Below are 18,933 nucleotides of genomic sequence, written 5' to 3'. Positions count from 1 at the left end.
TAGGGTAGGGGCTGTAGGATACAAAGAATAAGTGTGAAAGATACATTTTGGACCCTCTTAAAACATGGTACTCAAAATTGAATTGTGTGTTCCTGATATGATCATAGAACTTCAGTCTGTTATTTGGATGGGAGTATTATACTTGTAGTAATTACAGTTTATGTTGACTTATTTGGTGGCCATATCTCCTGGATTGTATTTGTGGCTAATTAAACCCTAAAATTTTATACACAATGTATCACCAATCCTGGTCTCTTCTCCTTTGTACTTCAGTGTTTTTGTTTTATTTATTCATACCTGGTGTAAAGGGTTCTTTAAGAAAAACTAATATAGTTGAACAACGTGGGTTTAAACTGCATGGGTCCACTTAATAGGCAGATTTTTTCCAACATATATAGTACTGTAAATGTATTTTCTTTATGGTTTTCTTGATATTTTCTTTTTTCTAGCTTATTTTATTGTAAGAATATAGCATACAATACATATACAAAATATGTATTAATAGTTTCTTTTACCAGTAAGGCTTCTAATCAACAGTAGACTATTCAAGTAGTTAAGTGTTGGGGGAGTCAAAAGTTATATGCAAATTTTCAACTGAGTTGAGGTGTTATTGCCCCTAACTCCTGCTTTGTTCAAGGGTCAACTATAGTTTCAAACCCTTCACCTCTCATTTTTCCCTTCAGCTCAACCACTTTTAACTCTTAGGTGATTTCTTGGCATTTACTTCCATATCCCTAAATAACACACTTTATAGATAAGTCTTCTGTTCTTAGCTTTCAGCATTAGGTATGAGCTTGCTGCTGTGCAAGACAAAGATTTAGCAACCTTTCAACCTGACTGATAAACCTGGCTTCCATGACCCCATTCTCTGTCCTTCTCACCCTACCTCTGATTATTTCTTTCTTTGAGATCTATTCTTGTCCTGCTTGCCTCTAAAAATTGATGTTTTCTGTGGACCTGGCTCCACTGTTTTTAGTACTGTACATGCCCTTTCTTGTGTTCTCATCCATTGACATTTCTAAGTATTATGTGCTGACTTCCAGCTCTGACCTCTCCCTAACCTTCAGGCTCATGTCAAATGGCCTATCAAACCTTTCTCTTCTGACTGCCTGGATACCCTCAAGTATAACATAACCAAAACTAACCTCGAAATTGCTCATTCATCTTTCTCATCCATCTTAGTTCATGGTACCTCCATCCACTCAGTTTCCAAAAGATGTGAAATGTATTGTCCATTCCACAACCACTAGTAGGAATGTTTTCGCCTCCATCCTTTTTTTTTTTTTTTTCTTAATGTTTATTTTTGAGAAGGGGAGAGAGAGAGAGAGAGAGAGAGAGAGCAGATGGGAGGGGCAGAGAGAGAGGGAGACAGAATCCTAAGCAGGCTCCATGCTGTCAGCACAGAGCCTCTTGGAGGGCTCAAACTCATGAACTGTGAGATGATGACCTGAACCAAAACCAAGAGTCGGATGCTTAACTGACTGAGCCACCCAGGTACCCCTGGCCTTCATTACTTCTTATTTAGACTATTCAGTCATTTCCTAACTAGTCTATTTTGTCAAAGATGGATTTGGTGCAGGTAAGACAATATCATCAGAGTGAGCTGTTAAAAATATCAGAAGTACAGGGGAAGGTTGGAAGATGTCAGAGCAGGAGGACCCTCGACTCACCTCGTTCCACAAATACAAGTAGATAACTATCAAATCATCCCAAGTACCTCAGAAATTGACCTGAAGAATTGCAAAACAAGCTATACAACTAAAGGTAGAGAAGAAGCCACACTGAAGAAGGTAAGAAGTGCAGAGATGTATTTTGGGAGATAAATAGATCATGGCCACTGTGGTGGGGAGGGAGCTGCAGTCACAGAGAAAGGCAAGAGACAGAGTAACACTGTCACACAGGGAAGCCTGCAGGGAAAACAAATCCCCACAGCAATAGTCTTGGAAAGTGAGAGGGGCTGAATTTTGGGAGTTGTTACAACCAGCAGGACTTAAACCCTGGAATTTTAAAAGTCAGTGGGCTTGGCTGGGATAGAGCCCAGAAGGCATTGCATTGCTCCTAGAAGGCAGGCAAACAACCTGTGATGTACAGCATGGAAACAGCAATATCAAGAGTGTGTGGGGCACACAGTGGGGAGGTTGTTTGCTCATCTTGGAGCATATCCCAGAGAGGCAGAGTTCAAGGAGAAACCCCTCCAGGAACAAAGGAACTGGCCAGTGCCATTTCCTTCCCCCATCCCTCAGCATAAGCATAGGGCCACCTGCAGCAACCAGCACAGTGCCCGTACTCGCCACCTAACTTGTTTACACCAAGCTCCACCTCCCTGGACTCCACGGGAACTGCCTTTCCCAGCCTTGCTTGCCTCAGTCCTGGCGTGGCCAGTGCCTTCCCCCACGAGACTGGCTCATACTCCTGCTTATACTGTGTCTCCTGACTTGGGACTTTTGTGGAGCCTCCGTTCTGGCAGCAGTGGCAACAGGTCTCATTTCACAAGCAGACCAGAGTATACCTAGTTAAAACATGCCACATTCGCTTTCCGGGGATTCCCAATATCCTGGCAGGTGGACTCCGCTTCTTCACAGTCAGCCTCTGGTCGCGGCGTACCAAGTTCCCCAGTCCTTCGTGCCACAGGACCCCAGGCTCCCGGGCTGCTGCTCTGGCCTATTCGCCTCTACCGTCAACAGACTGATGGCCAAACTTGAAGAACTCGATTTGACCGGCGCCAAACAGAACACCAGAGTATGGCTCATCAAGTTTCCCTAAATACTCGTCCTAGCAATGGGCCGAAGCCTCTGAAAGAGGTAAAGTTGGGAAACTGCAGATTGCTAAGAATCAAGGAAGGACTGAGGTGTCATTTACTCTGAATGAGGCTCTTGCAAATAGTCACGATATTGGCAGAAAACCAGCTTCTGTCGGCACTCCTAGAGAACATCCATTTGTCTTACAAAGTGTTGGAGGACAGACTTTAACAGTCTTTACTGAGAGGCTCATCAAATAAACTTTCATTGGAAGGAATAGTCGTACAAAGAGCTGAATGCCAACCTGCTGCCAGTGAAAACTACATGAGATTAAAGAGATTGAAAATAGAAGAATCTTCCAAACCTGTAAGGCTATCACAACTGGACAAAGTTGTGACAACGAATTATAAACCTGTTGCTAATCATCAATACAATATTGAATATGAAAGGAAAAAGAAAGATGGAAAACGAGCTCAAGCTGATAAACAACATGTTTTAGACATGTTATTTTCAGCATTTGAGAAACATCAGTATTACAATCTTAAGGATTTGGTGGACATCACAAAACAACTTGTGGGGTACCTAAAGGAAATCTTGAAAGAAATTGGTGTTCAGAATGTAAAAGGAATCCACAAAAACACACGGGAGCTGAAGCCAGAGTATAGACAGTATCAAAGAGAAGAAAAGAGCGATTAAGAAGACTCTCAGCCAACATGCTAACAGAACAACTAAAAGGTGATGTGCTAATTGATATCAAATACTTGAGTTCCATCTGTTATAGGGGTAAAATGACTGGAAATTTAATTTTCCTACATAAATTTTTTAAACAACAATTCTTGTTACTTAAGTGTTTTTTGATGAAAAAATTTATAGGCCTGCATTAAACTAGATTATTCAGGAGCGGGTGTGGGGTTGGGGAGGTTAAGAAGGTTTTTCTTTTTTAAATATTGACTCTTAAAATGTAAAATTAGGAAATGATTTCTAAATGAGGACTCTCTGTCCTTGTCTTATCTCCACAGAGTTGAGGTAATGCAAATCCAAAGTGAATGGTAAAGCAAGAAAAAAGTTAACTACAGAAAGTCTTAAAAGGAATAAAAAGCCAAAATTCCTTTTTCTGGGAAAAAAATAAAAAACAACACACGCCACATTCAGATCAGGGACCAAACACTGTTCACAAAAGGCAAAGAGAGCCTCTGCAGACAGTTGGCCTGAAGTATAGAGTAGCCAGGACAAAATAACACACCAAATGCAGCACATTTTGGAGACGTTCCCAGAAGCACCTGGCCCTGGGGAACAGTGGACTGTACACAGCAGGGCAGTACAGGACCTCATCTTCATAAGGCCATTACCCTTAAGAAAAGGAGATGTAGCTGACTTACCTAACATACAGAAAGAGGCACAGACTTAGACAAAATGAGAAGACAGAGAAATTTATCCCAAATGAAAGAACAGGACAAGGCCATGGCCAGAGATCTAAGCAAAACAAATATGAGTAACACACCTAAAGCAATGATTGTAATGATACTCACTGGACTTGAGAAAAGACTGGAAGACATGAGTGAGATATTTGACACAGATTTCAGGAATAACATAGCAGAGATAAAGGGCTCAATAAATGAAATGAGAAACAAGCTGGATGGAATGAACAGCAGGCTGGAAGAAGCAGAGGAACAGATTAATGACCTACAAAACACAATAATGGAAAGTAATCAAGCTGAACAAAAGAGAGGAAAAAAAATTATGCAAAATTGGAATAGACTTAAGGAACTCAGTGACTCCATCAAACATAATAACTAACATTCATATTATAGGAGGCTCAGAAAAAGAAGAGAAAGGGGAGGCAGAGAATTTATTTAAAGAAACAATAGCTGAAAACTTCCCTAATTTGGGGAAGGAAACAGGTATCTACATCCAGGAGGCACAGAGAACCCGCAACAAAAGCAGATCTAAGACAAGACATACTGTAATTAAAATTAAAAAAGTAATGGTTAAAAAAAATCTTAAAAGCAGCAACAGAAAACACAGTTATATACAAGTAAAACCCGTAAGGCTATCAGATTTTTCAGCAGTAACCTTGCAAGCCAGAAGGGAGTGGCATGATATTCAAAGTGCTGAATAGGAAGAATCTGCAGCCAAGAATACCCTATGCAGTAAGACTGTCGTTCAGAATAGAAGAAGACTTGATAAAGAGTTTCTCAAACAAAAACTAAAGGAGTTTGTGACCACTAAACTAGCCTTAAAAGAAACATTCAAGAGGACTCTTGGAGTGGAAAGAAAAGACCAAAAGTGGCAGTATATAGGTAAGAAACACAAAAGCAGTAACAATGAATATTTGTCTCAAAAATCAGTTAAGGAACTCACAAATAAAAGGATATAAATATTCACCATATACCTAAAACCTGTAGAGAAGAGGAGTAAAGAATGGAATCAAACTAAAACCACCATCAACTTAATATAGACTGCTGTATGCTGTAGATGTTACATACAAACCTAATGGTAACCACAAATCAAAAATTACTAATAGATATGCAAAGGATAAAGAGAAAGGAATCCAAATGTATATCACTAAAGAAAACTAGCAAACCATGAAAGAGAAAAAAGAAAGGATCAGAAAAAAACTTCAGGAACAACCACAAAACAAGTAATAAAATGGCTATAAATACATATCCATCAATAATCACTTTGAATATAAATGGACTAAATGTTCCAATCAAAAGACATACGGTGACAGGATGGATTAAAAAACAAGACTCACCTATACGCTGCTTACAGGAGATTCATTTTAGACCTAAAGACACCTGCAGACTGAAAGTGAGGGGATGGAGAAACATCTATCATACAAATGGATGTCAAAGGAAAGCCAGAGTAACAGTATTTGTATCAGACAAAATAGATTTTAAAACAGAAACTGTAATGAGACAAGGACACTATATAATAATAAAGGAGACATTCAATAAGAAGATATAACAGTTGTAAATATGCACCCAACATGGGAGCACCCAAATATATGAAACAGTTAATAACAAACATAAAGAGCTAACCCATAGTAATACAATAAAAGTACAGAACTTTAACAGCCTACTTACATCATTGGACAGATCATCCAACCAGAAACAAGGAAATAGTGGCTTTGAATGACACACTGGAGCTGGTGGACTTAACAGATATATTCAGAACATTCCATCCTAAAATAGAATAAAAAAAGAAAGAAAGAAAGAAATAAAAAATAAAGAGAAATAAAAAATAAGTTTACATGGAACATACTCCAGAATAGTTCACGTTAGGCCAAAAAGCAAGCCTCAACAAATTCAAGAAGATTGAAGACCTGCCATGCATCTTTTTTGACCATAATGGTGTGAAACTAGAAATCAACCACAAGAAAAAAATCTGGAAAGACCACAAATACATGGAGGTTATATAACGTGCTAAACAATGAATAAATGGACCAACCAGGAAGTAAAAGAAAAAATAAAACATACATGAACACAAAAATGAAAACCCAATGATCCAAAACCTTTAGGATGCAGCAAAAGCAGTTCTAAGAGGGAAGTTTATAGCAATACAGACCTACCTCAAGAAGCAAGAAAAATCTCAAAATAACCACCTAAACTTACACCAAAAGAGCTAGAAAAAGAACAAATGAAACCTAGAACCAACAGAAGGACGGAAATAATAAAGATTAGAACAGAAATAAATGATATAGAAACTAAGAAAACCTATTAATGAAACCAGGAGCTGGTTCTTTGGGAAAAAAAAATCAGTAAAATTGATAAACTTCTAGCCAGACTTATCAAGGAAAAACAGGAGAAAGGAATCAAAATCACAAATGAGAAAGGAGAAATAACAAAGCAACAGAAATTCAATTATATGAGAATATTATGAAGAACTATATGCCCACAAATTGGACAGCCTACAAGAAAAAAATTCCTAGAGACATATAAACTACCAAAACTGAAACAGGAAGAAATTTGCATAGACCAATTACCAGCAAAGAAATTGAGTCAGTAATAAAAAATCTCCTGACAAAAGTCCAGGACCAGAAGGCTTCATAGGCAAACCAAACATTTAAAGAAGAGTTAATACCTATTCTTCTCCAACTATTTCAAAAAACAAAAGGGAAGGAAAACTCCCAAGTCTAGTCTATGAAACCAATATTACCCTGATACCAAAACCAGATAAAGACACCACTAAAAAAGAGATCTATAGGCCAATATTCCTGATGAACATAGATGCAAAAATCTTCAACAAAATACTAGCAAACCAAATCCAACAATATATTAAAAATCATTCACCATGATTAAGCGGGATTTATTCCTGGATTTCAAGGGTGATTCAGTGTTCGCAAATCAACACGGTACATCACATCAGTAGAGAAAGGAAAAGAACCATGTGATCATTTCTGTAAACCCAGAAAAAGCATTTGACAAAATACAACATTCATGATATAAAGCCCTTAACAAAGTAGGTTTAGAGAGAACATACCTCAACATAATAAAGGCCATATAGGAAAAACCCACAGCTAACATTCATCTTTAATGAGGAAAAACTGAGAGATTCCCCTAAAGTCAGGAACAAGATAAGGATGTAGTCTCTTATTCAGCATAGTACTAGAAGACCTAGCAGCAGCAATCATACAACAAAAAGAAATGCAAGGCATCCAAATCAGTAAGGAAGAAGTAAAACTTTCACTATTTGCAGATGACATGATACTCTACGTAGAAAACCCAAAAGGCCACCGAAAAACTGCTAGAACTGATAAACAAATTCGTTAAAGTTGCAAGATACAAATATGGTGCATTTTTATGCACCAATAATGAAGGATCAGAAAGTGAAATTAAGAAAACAATCCCACTTACAATGACGCCAAAAATAATAAAATACCTAGAAATGAACCTAACCAAAGAGATGAAAGATCTATACGCTGAAAACTGTAAAACACTGATGAAAGAAATTGAAGGTGACAGAAAGGAAAGACACTCCATGGTCACGGATTAGAAGAATAAATATTGTTAAAATCTCTATACACCTAAAACAATGTACACATTTAATGTCCCTATGAAAATACCAATAACATTTTTCTCAGAAATAGAACAAACAATCCTAAAATTTGTATAGAATCACTAAAGACCCCAAATAGCCAAAACAGTCTTGAAAAAGAAAAGCAAAGCTGGAGGCATCACAGTTCCAGATTTCAAGTTACATTACAAAGCTGTAGTAATCAAAACAGCATGATACTGGCACAAAAATAGACATGTAGATCAATGGAACAGAATAGGAAACCCAGAAATAAACCCACAACTGTATGGTCAATTAATGTTTGATAGGACAGGAGAGAATATCCATTGGGTGAAAGTCTCTTGAAGAAATGGTGTTGGGAAAACTGGACCACTTACACCATACACAAAAATAAATTCAAAATGGATTAAAGACCTAAATGTGAGACCTGAAACCATAAAAATCCTAGAAGAGAACACCGGCAGCAACTTCTTTGACATCGCCCGTAGCAACTTTTTTCTAGTCTTCTGAGAAAAGGAAAACAAAGGCAAGAATAAACTGTTGTGGCTACAACAAAAGTAAAAGCTTCTGCACATGAAAGGAAACAGTCAACAAAACTAAGAGGCAACCTGCTGAATGGGAGAAGATATTTACTAATGACATATCCGATGAAGGGTTAGTATCCAAAATATATATAGAACTGGTAAAACTCAACACCCAAAAAACAAATAATCCAATTAAAAATGGGCAGAAGACATGAACAGACATTTCTCTAAAGAAGACATCCAGATAGCCAACAGATGCATGAAAGGATGCTCATCATCACTTATTAGGGAAATGCAAATCAAAACTACAATGAGTTATCTCCTCACACCAGTTAGAATGGCTATAATCAACAACACAAATAGCAGGTGTTGGCAAGGATGTGGAGAAAAACAAACCCTTTTGTACTGCTAGTGGAAATACAAACTGGTGCAGCCACTATGGGAAATAGTAGGGAGGTTCCTCAAAAATTTAAAAATGGAACTACCCTATGATCTAGGAATCACACTACTGGGTATTTACCCAAAGAATACAAAAACACTAATTCAAAAGGGTACATGCACCCCTTGTTTATTGCAGCATTATTTACAATAGCCAAATTGTGAAAGCAGCCCAAGTGTCTGTTGATCAATGAGTGGATAGAGATATGGTGTGTGTACACACACGCGCACGCATGCATGCTGGAATATTATTCAGCCATAAAAAATGAGAAATCTTGCCATTTGCAACAACATGGATGGAGCTAGAGAGTATAATGCTAAGTGAAATAAGAAAAAGACAAATACCATATGATTTCGTATGTGGAATTTAAGAAACAAATGAGCAAAGGGAAAAAGAGATACAAATGAAGAAACTGACTTTAAGTATATAGTACAAACTGATCGTTACTGGAGGGAAGGGGTTTGGGGGGATGGGTAAATAGGTGATGAGGATTATGGAGTGCATTTGTGACACGCACTGGATGATGAATAGAATTGTTGAATCACCCTATTGTATACCTGAAACTAATACAGCACTGGATGTTAACTAACTGGAATTAAAATAAAAATTTTTTAAAAATTAAAAATATAAAAGTATCAGAGGTACATATACAGCTGACTGTATTCCCTGTCTGCTATGCATCCTATCCTTCATGCTTTTATTCCTGCTATTACTCTAGTGGTGATTTTTTACTTTTTTTAACAGCAGTTTTAGGTTTACCTAAAAAATGAGCAGAAAGTACACAGGGTTCCCATATACTTCCTTTCCTCCCTTCCCAGGTTGCCCTTGCATTGATTTGGTACATTTGTTATAATTGATAAACCAGTATTACTACCTTGTTATTAAATGAAGCCTATAGTTTATATTAGGGTCACTTATAGTGGTGTGTATTCTTTGGGTTTTAGAAAATGCATAATGTCATGTATCCACCATTACAGGATCATATGGAATATTTCCCCTGCCCTAAAGCTCCCCTATTCATCCTTTACTGTGTTCCAAACTTCTGACAATCACTGATTTATTTACTGTCTATAGTTTCACCTTTTCCATAATGTCATGTAGTTGGAATCAAACAGTATGCATAGCCTTTTCGGATTGCCTTCTTTCACTTAGCAATATGCATTTAAAGCTATGCCATGTCTTTTTAGTGGCTTGATACAGTTCATTTCCTTTTAGAAGTGCACAATATTCCACTGTCTTTACCACAGTTTATCCATTCTCCTGTTGAAAGACATCTAGGTTACTTCTAAATTTTGATAGTTATGAACAATGCTGCTATAAACATTGTCTGAAGAGTTTTGTGTACACCTAAGTTTTCCACTCATTTGGGTAAATACCTAGAATTTCGTATTCTCATTTGTCATTGGTATATCTTATTTGATGAGGTGTCTGTTTGGATCTTTTGCTCTATTCCTACTGGGTTGTTTTCCTATTCTAAAACTGTAAGAGTTCTTTGTATATTTATGATACATATCTTTTATCAGACATGTGTTTTGCATATGTTTTCTCTGAGTATGGGTCTTTTCATTCTCTTAAGAGTTTCTCAGAGCAGAACTTCCAAATTTTAATGTAGTCCAACTTACTAATTTTTTCTTTCATGGATCTTTCTTTTGGTGTTGATCTAAAAACTCATTGTAAAACCCAAGGTGACCTAGGTTTTCTCCTGTATTATCTTCTAGAAGTTTTATAGTTTTGACTTTACATGTAGGTCTGTAATCCATTTTGAGTTTGTATTTGAGTTTTTGTGTTTGTTTTGCTTAGAATGCCATGATTACTCCTCTCCTCCTCCTCCTCCTCCTCCTCCTCCTCCTCTTCTTCTTCTTGTTCTTCTTCTTCTTCTTCTTCCTATCAACATTAAATATAATAATAGCTACCATATGTTGCCCACCTCTTACATACTGGCTATTGTGTTTCTGATTTAATCCTCAGAACAGTTTTGAGAGGTAAGTGCTATTGCTTACATTTTACCAAATAGGAAAATTCACAGTAAGGGGCAAAGAAAAGATTCAAACTTACATCTCTCTGACTGAATCCGAAGTCATCGCTTTTTCTATTTTACCAGTAATTTTTAAACTGTACTCTATAAAACTTGAATTCCGTAGAAGCCTTTTGAAGCTACTGTGGGGCATAATAAGTAGTGAAACCACAGGAGCAGGGACATCGCTGTTTCACCCAGGGCTGTAGCTTTTATCTCATTTATAAATTGAGGTTTTAAGTAAAATGTTACTTGAAAGGAGAGTTCTGCTGCTTAAAAACTCTTCGAAAACTACTGCGCTTTACTTCCCTGGCCCTACCTTACCCTATCCTCTTGACTTAATTAACCCTAATCAGCATCTCTGGAAGGCTTCTCTGACTTCCCTGGTCAGGGCTAATTGCCTTCTTTGGCATTCCTGGTATTTTATACATGCTTCTTACCATGTGGTTCCAAAATAGCCTTTTTCTATGTGTCTTCCTCACCTAGATAGGTATGTTTTCAGAGGACAGAAACAGTGCAATATTTTTGTGGTCTCAAGGCCCATTTGCTCTGTGTAGCTCAGAACCTGGCCCATGTACTGGGCCCTCAATTGTTGAATTAGACTGATCTCATCAGTGACTTGTATTAAAAACATTTGTTTGAAAATCTAAATTTTTCATTCAGAATTGCATTTTTTTTGAAATTTTGGACTTTCTGTAGATCACTATTTAATGCTTTAAATTTTAATAATTTTTATTATGAAGAATAATCAAACTTACAGAAAAGTTGAAGGTCCAATATAAAGAACATTTTCCCCCTGAACCACTTAAGAGTAAGTTGCAAAGTAAGTTGCCTTTGAATACTTTAGTATGCATTTTCTACAAACAAGGACATTTCTTAAATCACCACAATACAGCATCAAAGTCAGGAATTTAGCACTGATAAATACTGTCATCTCATCCTCAGATCTCGTTCAAGTTTCACCCACTATTTCAGTAGTGACCTACAGATCCCAGTTCAGAATCCCATGTTGCATTTGGTTGTCTTGTCTCTTCACTCTGGGCACTTCCTGCCTTTCCTTGCCCTCATTACCTTAACACTTTTGAAGATTTCAGGCAGGTTATTTTGTAGCATGTTCCTCAATTTGGCTTAGTCAGATGTTTCCTCATAATTAGGTTCAGGTTATACATCTTAAGCATTGGAACATCACAGAAGTGATAATGTATTCTTATTGTATCCTATCAGGTGGTGTGTGTGTGTATATATATATGTGTGTGTATATATATGTATGTGTGTATATATACATATATACACACATACATATATATGTGTGCATGTATACGTATATGTATATATGTATATATACATATATATGTGTGTTTGTATGTGTATATACACGTGTATATATACGTGTATATATATGTATACATATGTGTATACACACGCACATATATACACACACATATATATACATATATATATATACGTGTGTGTGTGTGTGTATGTATGTGTGTGTGTGTGTATATATATATATATATATATATATATATATATATATATATATAGTTTCAATTTGTCCTGTCATGGATAATGTTCTTTCTTTTCATTGAGGTAAATTGCTATTGTAACATTTTTATTGAGATAAAATTTCTATATAACATTATATTAGCTTCAGGTGTATAAGATAATAATTTGATATTTGTATACACTACAAAGTAACCACCACAATAAGTTTAGTTACCATCCATCACCATACAATTGACCCACTTCACCTGTTTTGTCCCTCTCCCAGCCCCCTCCCTCCTTGATAACCACCAGTCCGTTCTCTGTATATATGAGTTTTGTTTTGTTTTCTTTTTTATATTCCACATATAAGTGAGGTCATATGGTATTGTCTTTCTCTGACTCATTTCATCTACCATTTAATACCCTCAGGGTTCATCCATGTTGTCACAAATGGCAAGATTTCATTCTTTTTTATGACCGAGCAGTATTCCACTGTATATACATCTATATCGCACCTTCTTTATCCATTCATCCATTGATGGGTAATTAGGTTATTTCCATATCTTGACTATTGTAAACAGTGTGGCAGTAAACATAGGGGTGCATATATCTTTTTATCTTTTCATATTAGTATTTTCATTTTCTTAGGATAAATGCTCAGAAGTGGAATAGCCAGATCATATGGTAGACCTGTTTTTAATTTTAACCTCCATAGTGTTTTCAGTAGTGGCTGCACCAATGTATATTCCCACCAGCAGTGCATGAAGGTTCCCTTTTCTCCATATCCTCATCAACAGTTGTTATTTCTTGTTTTTTTTCATAATGGCCATTCTAACAATAATATCTCATGGTTTTGATTTGCATTTCCCTGATAATTAGTGAACATCAACATTAGTTGAACATCTTTTCATGTACCCGCTGGCCATTTGTATGTCTTTGGGAAAATGTTCAAGTTCTCTGCTTATTATTTAATCAGATTGGTTTTTGTATTGAGTTGAGTTTTTTAATATATTTTGGATATTAATTATTGGATATATGACTTGCAAATATTTTATCCCATTCAGTAGGTTGTCTTTTCCTTTTGTTGATGGTTTCCTTTTATTGATGGTTTCCTATGATGGTGCAGAAGCTTTTTAGTTTGATGTAGTCCCACTTACTTATTTTTGTACTTTTGTCGCCTTTGCTTGTGGAGTCAGATCCACAAATTCAATACCCAGACCAATGTCAGGGAGCTTCTGCCTGCATTTTTTTTCTAGAAGTTTTATGGTTTCAGGTCTTAATTCAAGTCTTTAATCCATTTTGAACTAATTTTTGTGTGTCATGCTAGATAATGGTCTAGTTCATTCTTTTGCATGTGGATGTCCAGTTTTCCCGACACCATTTATTGAAAAGACTGTCCTTTCCCCATTGTATATTCTTGGCTCCTTTGTTGTAAATTAATTGACCATGCATGAGGGGTTTATTTCTGGGCTCTCTGCTTTTTTTGATCTATGTGTCTGTTTTTGTGCCAATATCATATTGTGTAGTATAGTTTGAAATCAGGAAGTATGATACCTCCATCTTTGTTCTTCTTTCTGATATTGTTCATTTTGATCAAGGTAGTGTCTTCCAGGCTTCTCCTCTGTGAAGTTAATCTTTTCCACTTTGTAATTAAGTTTTGTGTGGTGAAGTACTTTGAAGCTATGTAAGTTTTCTGTAACTCATCAGATTTTCAGTTTACTCATTCATTTATTTGTATGAGTGGATTAATGGTTTCCTATTTGGTGGGTTATAGTCTGTTACTATCATTTTTATTTTGATGTACAAATGATCCTTGATTTGACCAGTGAGAGAGCCCTTTCAAGCTGGTTTTTGTGTCTTTTTTAAATGTCTCCATCATTCTTTGAGCAGTTTCTAGCTTTCTGTCATAATAAAATGTTTCAGGCTCTTTTGTCATTTCTTTGCCCCAGGTCTGGAATCAGCCATTTCTCTAAAGAGCCCTGGTTTCTTTCACTGGAGATGGGTATTTAGAAACCAAGATCTGAGTGCTAGATATACTCATTGCTATTAGAGTGTTGCTGCTCCTAGACCCTCTAGTGGACCAAGCAAGGAAGTATATTTGTATGTATACATATACACCTGCATATACGTATACTAACACCTTTGCATTTATATTTATTTGCATATCAGTGTATTTATCGAAAACTATGAGTTCACAGCAATACCTTCCATTCCATCCAAGTTCTGTCCTTTTCTATATTTATAGCTTCCTTCTCTGATAGTAAGAAACCTGGCTTGCATTCACCTTAGTCTATAGCCTTATTTGGCCAACTCCCCCCATATGTAACCATACTTCTGTCTCTGTTATCACCCTCTTTCTCAAGCACATAATGTCCTCACCCCAGGAGGGCTCTGACAGACTCTTCTGAGAATATTTTGCACACACTCTGTGAAGTGTAGCTCCTAGTTTAATAGTGTCTGCTCTGAATATTGAGATCTAATATGTCCATGAGGAGGCTGAGTTACAGTTTTATATATATTCAATTAATGCATTTAGATACAATTTTGTAGACTTGCATAATTTTTTTCTTGTAGGGTATTTTAGTAAAATAAATCAGAGTAAGAGAATCACTGTGACTTTGAAAATGATTAATGCCTTATTTTGCACTTAATTTATTGTAAAATATTACTATTTAATAGCTAGTATATAAATACATATGTATATTTTAGAGACTAAAAACATCAAAAAGAGATCACCCTTATGCCCATAGCTCAGCTCAAGAAATACAGTATTACCAATACTTTGAAGTCCCTTATGTGCCATTCTCTGATTGCATTCCTCTCCCTCCTGGGAGATAACCACTCTTCAGCATTGTGTATTCATTATTCCATAATAGCTTTCTTATTAATCTTTTGTAGATTGCTGTTGTGGCTGTGATGTGCAAACCCCACAGATGCCCACACATCAGTTTTACAGGAAATATATGTGTGTAAGTATGATGATTTTCTTCAAGCGTGTGTGTGTGTGTGTGTGTGTGTGTGTGTGCGCGCGCGCTTTAATTGAATTAGTTAATTCCCTAGAGCCTTAATCAGTGCATGCTGGTAATATTTAAAACTTTGATCCAGTAGATGCATAAGTTAGTTCTTTGAAACAAGCAGCCATTGATAGGATGTTTCAGTGCTTTAAAACTGAAATATATATTTTAATATGTTGCAGTAAACAATAAAAAATACATTGTTATAGAACGTGAAAGACTAAAAGTCTATTAACTTGATAAATGAAACAAGGAGATATGAACTGCCTAAATTCTGTCAGCAATTCAAATGAGTTTGGATCAGAAAAGAATCAAATTAAAAAGTTATCTCTATAAATAACCTTTAAACTTCTTAAATTTAGATAATTGGAAAAATAGGCAGAATGCATGATTCTAGGTAGGAAGATTAAATGAAAGATTTTCTTAAGTATAGTTACCAAGAGAGCACTGTGAGTATCATTCTAAACCTAGGAAAAGTTAGGTGCTGTTACTTGCCCCTAAAAGTGTAAATCTCTGAAATAATAGTGACTGCAATATTCTGAAAATGACTACTATGATGTTCCTCATATGTTTATTGTGTTTACTTGTCAGTAGAAAATATATTAATTGTAGATACTTTAAACGTAGGCTCTTCGATTAGGATTTGAATATGAAACTTGTTTGCTCTCAGAATTTTATGGAGACTGCAGATACTTGAACTAGACTGTTGAAGTAAATTTTGTATCTGACATCTTAATTCTTTGGTTGTATTGGCAGATACTGCCCTGGTGGACCTGATTCAGATTTTGAATATTCAACCCAGTCTTATACTGGATATGAGGTAAAGTAATATGAGGTTGTCCTGAGGAAGTTTGACATCATACTTTACCTATAGTGTGCTCTTACAAGTACTGACTTTCTTAAATTATTTTTATTTTTAATTTTTCTCCTGATTACAGAAGTTCATCCATTAAATATTTGCTGAGTGTCTACGTATATTGCTCTAGTCACTGGAGAAATACTTAACATAAGCACTTGTTCTTACTGTGTGTTAAACTATTATAAGTCTTCACAACTTTAAACCTTATAGCAGCACCTTGAAGGCAGGCACTATTATCCTGGCTTTATGAATAAGGAAACAGGCTTTAGAGGCCCTAAACAATTGGCCCAGAGATACACTGCTAATTAGTGACAGAGCCAGGTTTTGAATTTTGTGTTCCTCACCATGATATCATAGTGCTTCTTCAACAGTGAAAAATGGATAAAGTCCCTAATCTTATGGAATTTACATTCTAATAATAAGAGATAGACAATAAAGAAACAAGAAGAAAATATCAGGTACTACCAGTAAATGCTAAGTAGAGAAGTAAAATCAAGTGAGGTTTGTAGAAACTGAGTAGATACTTTAGCCTTGGTAGTTAGGAAGTGACTGAGGAGATGATACTTAAACTGAGTCTTGAATGACAAGAAGGAGCCATGCAAGAATATCAGCAGAGAGCATTCCCAGCAGAGAGGATAGCTAGAACAAGGAGCCATGGTAGGAATGACAGTGGGGTGTTCCAGGACATAGTGGGTAAGGGGAAGGATGAGATTGGAGAGACAGATGAAATAGGTTGTAAGCTGGACATAGAGTTTGGATTTTGTTACAGGTGTCATGAAAAGCCATTAAGGTTGAAAGCAGGGGAATGATGCGATCCAGTATAGGGTTTTAAGAGATCATTTGATGGCTGTGTGGTTAAAGGATTAGAGTGGGGGCAAGAGTGCAAGCAGAACAGCAAGCAGGCTTCTTTTGAAGCAGTCAGCCTTTTCGGGAAGAGGTCAGCAGCCAGAAAACCATTGGACTTTTTCTCTTATATATGGAATTTCACTTTTTACTTGTTTTCCATAGTTCACATTTTTAAAAATACAAAAGGAATTATTCAGTGAAAAGGCTCCCTCTCGTTTCTGTCCCTTAGCCACCCCTTTCTGCTCCAGCAGAAAGTGACCCTGGAGATTTCATAAGTGTTTACACAAAGATAAATATGATTCAAGGAGATGCCCTGCTGTTCAGAATCTTAAGACAGTGGGGATGGAGACTAGCCAGATGCTATTCAGAACAGTATTTTGATCCCTAAACTGAGAAAGGAAGGAAGGAGCACAAGAGAATTTTATTTTTAATATAATTCTTTTGAACTGCTTTTTATTTTCTATTCAATGTGGGCCCAGCAGGAGATTTTTCTCTTTTTCTCTTAGCCAACCTCCATGCGAGCTATCCGCGCTAGATATGACCCTTATCTACAGACAAGACACCGAATAGAACAGGTAAGTTTCTAAAAAGCATTTTTAAGTTAGATTTTTGTACATACTTAGAAGGTATTATTGTTTAATTTGAGTTGAACCTAAAATAACTAAAAGAGTGCCTGTCCCCTTGGTAAGTTTTTAATATCCATCTGGGGGAGGAAGACTATTCTGCAATACCCAGCAAGCTCAAAATCACTGCTTCCTTTAGAGACTGTATTATTTTCTTTAAGCGTTTTATATTCTTTAAATTTCTTTCAACTTATACAGACTCATTAACCATATGAAATTTATAGATGGAGATGTGAGAAAGTTCTTAGACAGTAGGTGGATGGATTGAATTTTTGCTTCCATGAGCCAGATAAGAAGTTACTGTGACTGGTATGCCAGGGTGGGAATAGGGAATTGACTGCAGAAGGGTGTGAGGAACTCTTAGGAGTCGTGGGATTGTTCTGCATCCTGACTGTGGTGGGAGTTACACAACTGTAAACACTCATCCATACCCTTCCAGTTGTACACTTAAAATTAATTGATTTTAGTGTATGTAAATTATACTTCAATATAACTGATGAAAAACAAGTAGTACTGTTTAAATGGCCTTGCTCTGCTTGAGAAATCTGAACAGTAATACAGATTTCCTTGTTTATAGTTTTATTTTAAACTTGTCCGATTTAAAAAAGTGTGAGTACCATCTATAATTTTTACAGTAACAGCACCTAGTAGGGCAACTACAGAATCTCAAAAGGAAAGTAGTACATACCATAGTCATTAAGTCTCTTCTCTGTTCATTTAGCTAGTATCGGTGAATACCAGCCAGTTCATATTTTCACCTCACTGTCACCCAAGCACGTGTGGATCAGGATTGTCAGCCATAGGAGAGGACCTCACCTGGGTGCAACCTGTATAGTCTAGAAAAGCATGTTCTAAACTGACCACTGCTTCAGTTTCTTTTTTAGCTATGATATTTAATTCATTTAAAATGTTTCAGTAGAGTGTAAAATGTTTATGTTTACCAAAAAGAGAATGGGTTTTAAAAGATTTAGAAACTAGCATACAGCAGTGATTTTTTTTCTTCACTGTAAATGCAATAGAATCACCTGAGTATCTTTTCCAAAACATATGCCAGATTTTCACCTCAGGAGTTCTGATTAAGTCTGGTTTAGGGTCCTGACAAGGTATTTTGAAAAAGGTACCCAGGGGGCGCCTGGGTGGCGCAGTCGGTTAAGCGTCCGACTTCAGCCAGGTCGCGATCTTGCGGTCCGTGAGTTCGAGCCCCGCGTCGGGCTCTGGGCTGATGGCTCAGAGCCTGGAGCCTGCTTCTGATTCTGTGCCTCCCTCTCTCTCTGACCCTCCCCCGTTCATGCTCTGTCTCTCTCTGTCCCAAAAATAAATAAAAAAAAAAAAAAAAAAAAAAAAAAAAAAAAAAAAAAAAAAAAAAAAAAAAAAA

General features: G+C 36.5%; 1 protein-coding gene and 1 pseudogene across 1 annotated transcript in view; both read left to right on the top strand.

Annotated features, from left to right (window-relative positions):
* The window catches only part of ELP3 (elongator acetyltransferase complex subunit 3), a 98,524-nt gene that overhangs the window by 7,636 nt on the left and 71,955 nt on the right, over positions 1–18,933 (top strand). Inside the window, exons 4-6 of the mRNA XM_049632394.1 lie at positions 15,115–15,185; positions 15,987–16,050; positions 17,442–17,510. Coding sequence (XP_049488351.1) covers positions 15,115–15,185; positions 15,987–16,050; positions 17,442–17,510 — 204 coding nt within the window. The remainder of the gene's footprint in view (positions 1–15,114; positions 15,186–15,986; positions 16,051–17,441; positions 17,511–18,933) is intronic.
* Positions 1,654–6,454, top strand: LOC125923814 (general transcription factor IIF subunit 2-like; annotated as a pseudogene).

This window comes from Panthera uncia, chromosome B1 (genome assembly GCF_023721935.1).
Source record: "Panthera uncia isolate 11264 chromosome B1, Puncia_PCG_1.0, whole genome shotgun sequence".
Taxonomy (NCBI): domain Eukaryota; kingdom Metazoa; phylum Chordata; class Mammalia; order Carnivora; family Felidae; genus Panthera; species Panthera uncia.
This window is presented reverse-complemented; position numbering and strand designations above follow the sequence as displayed.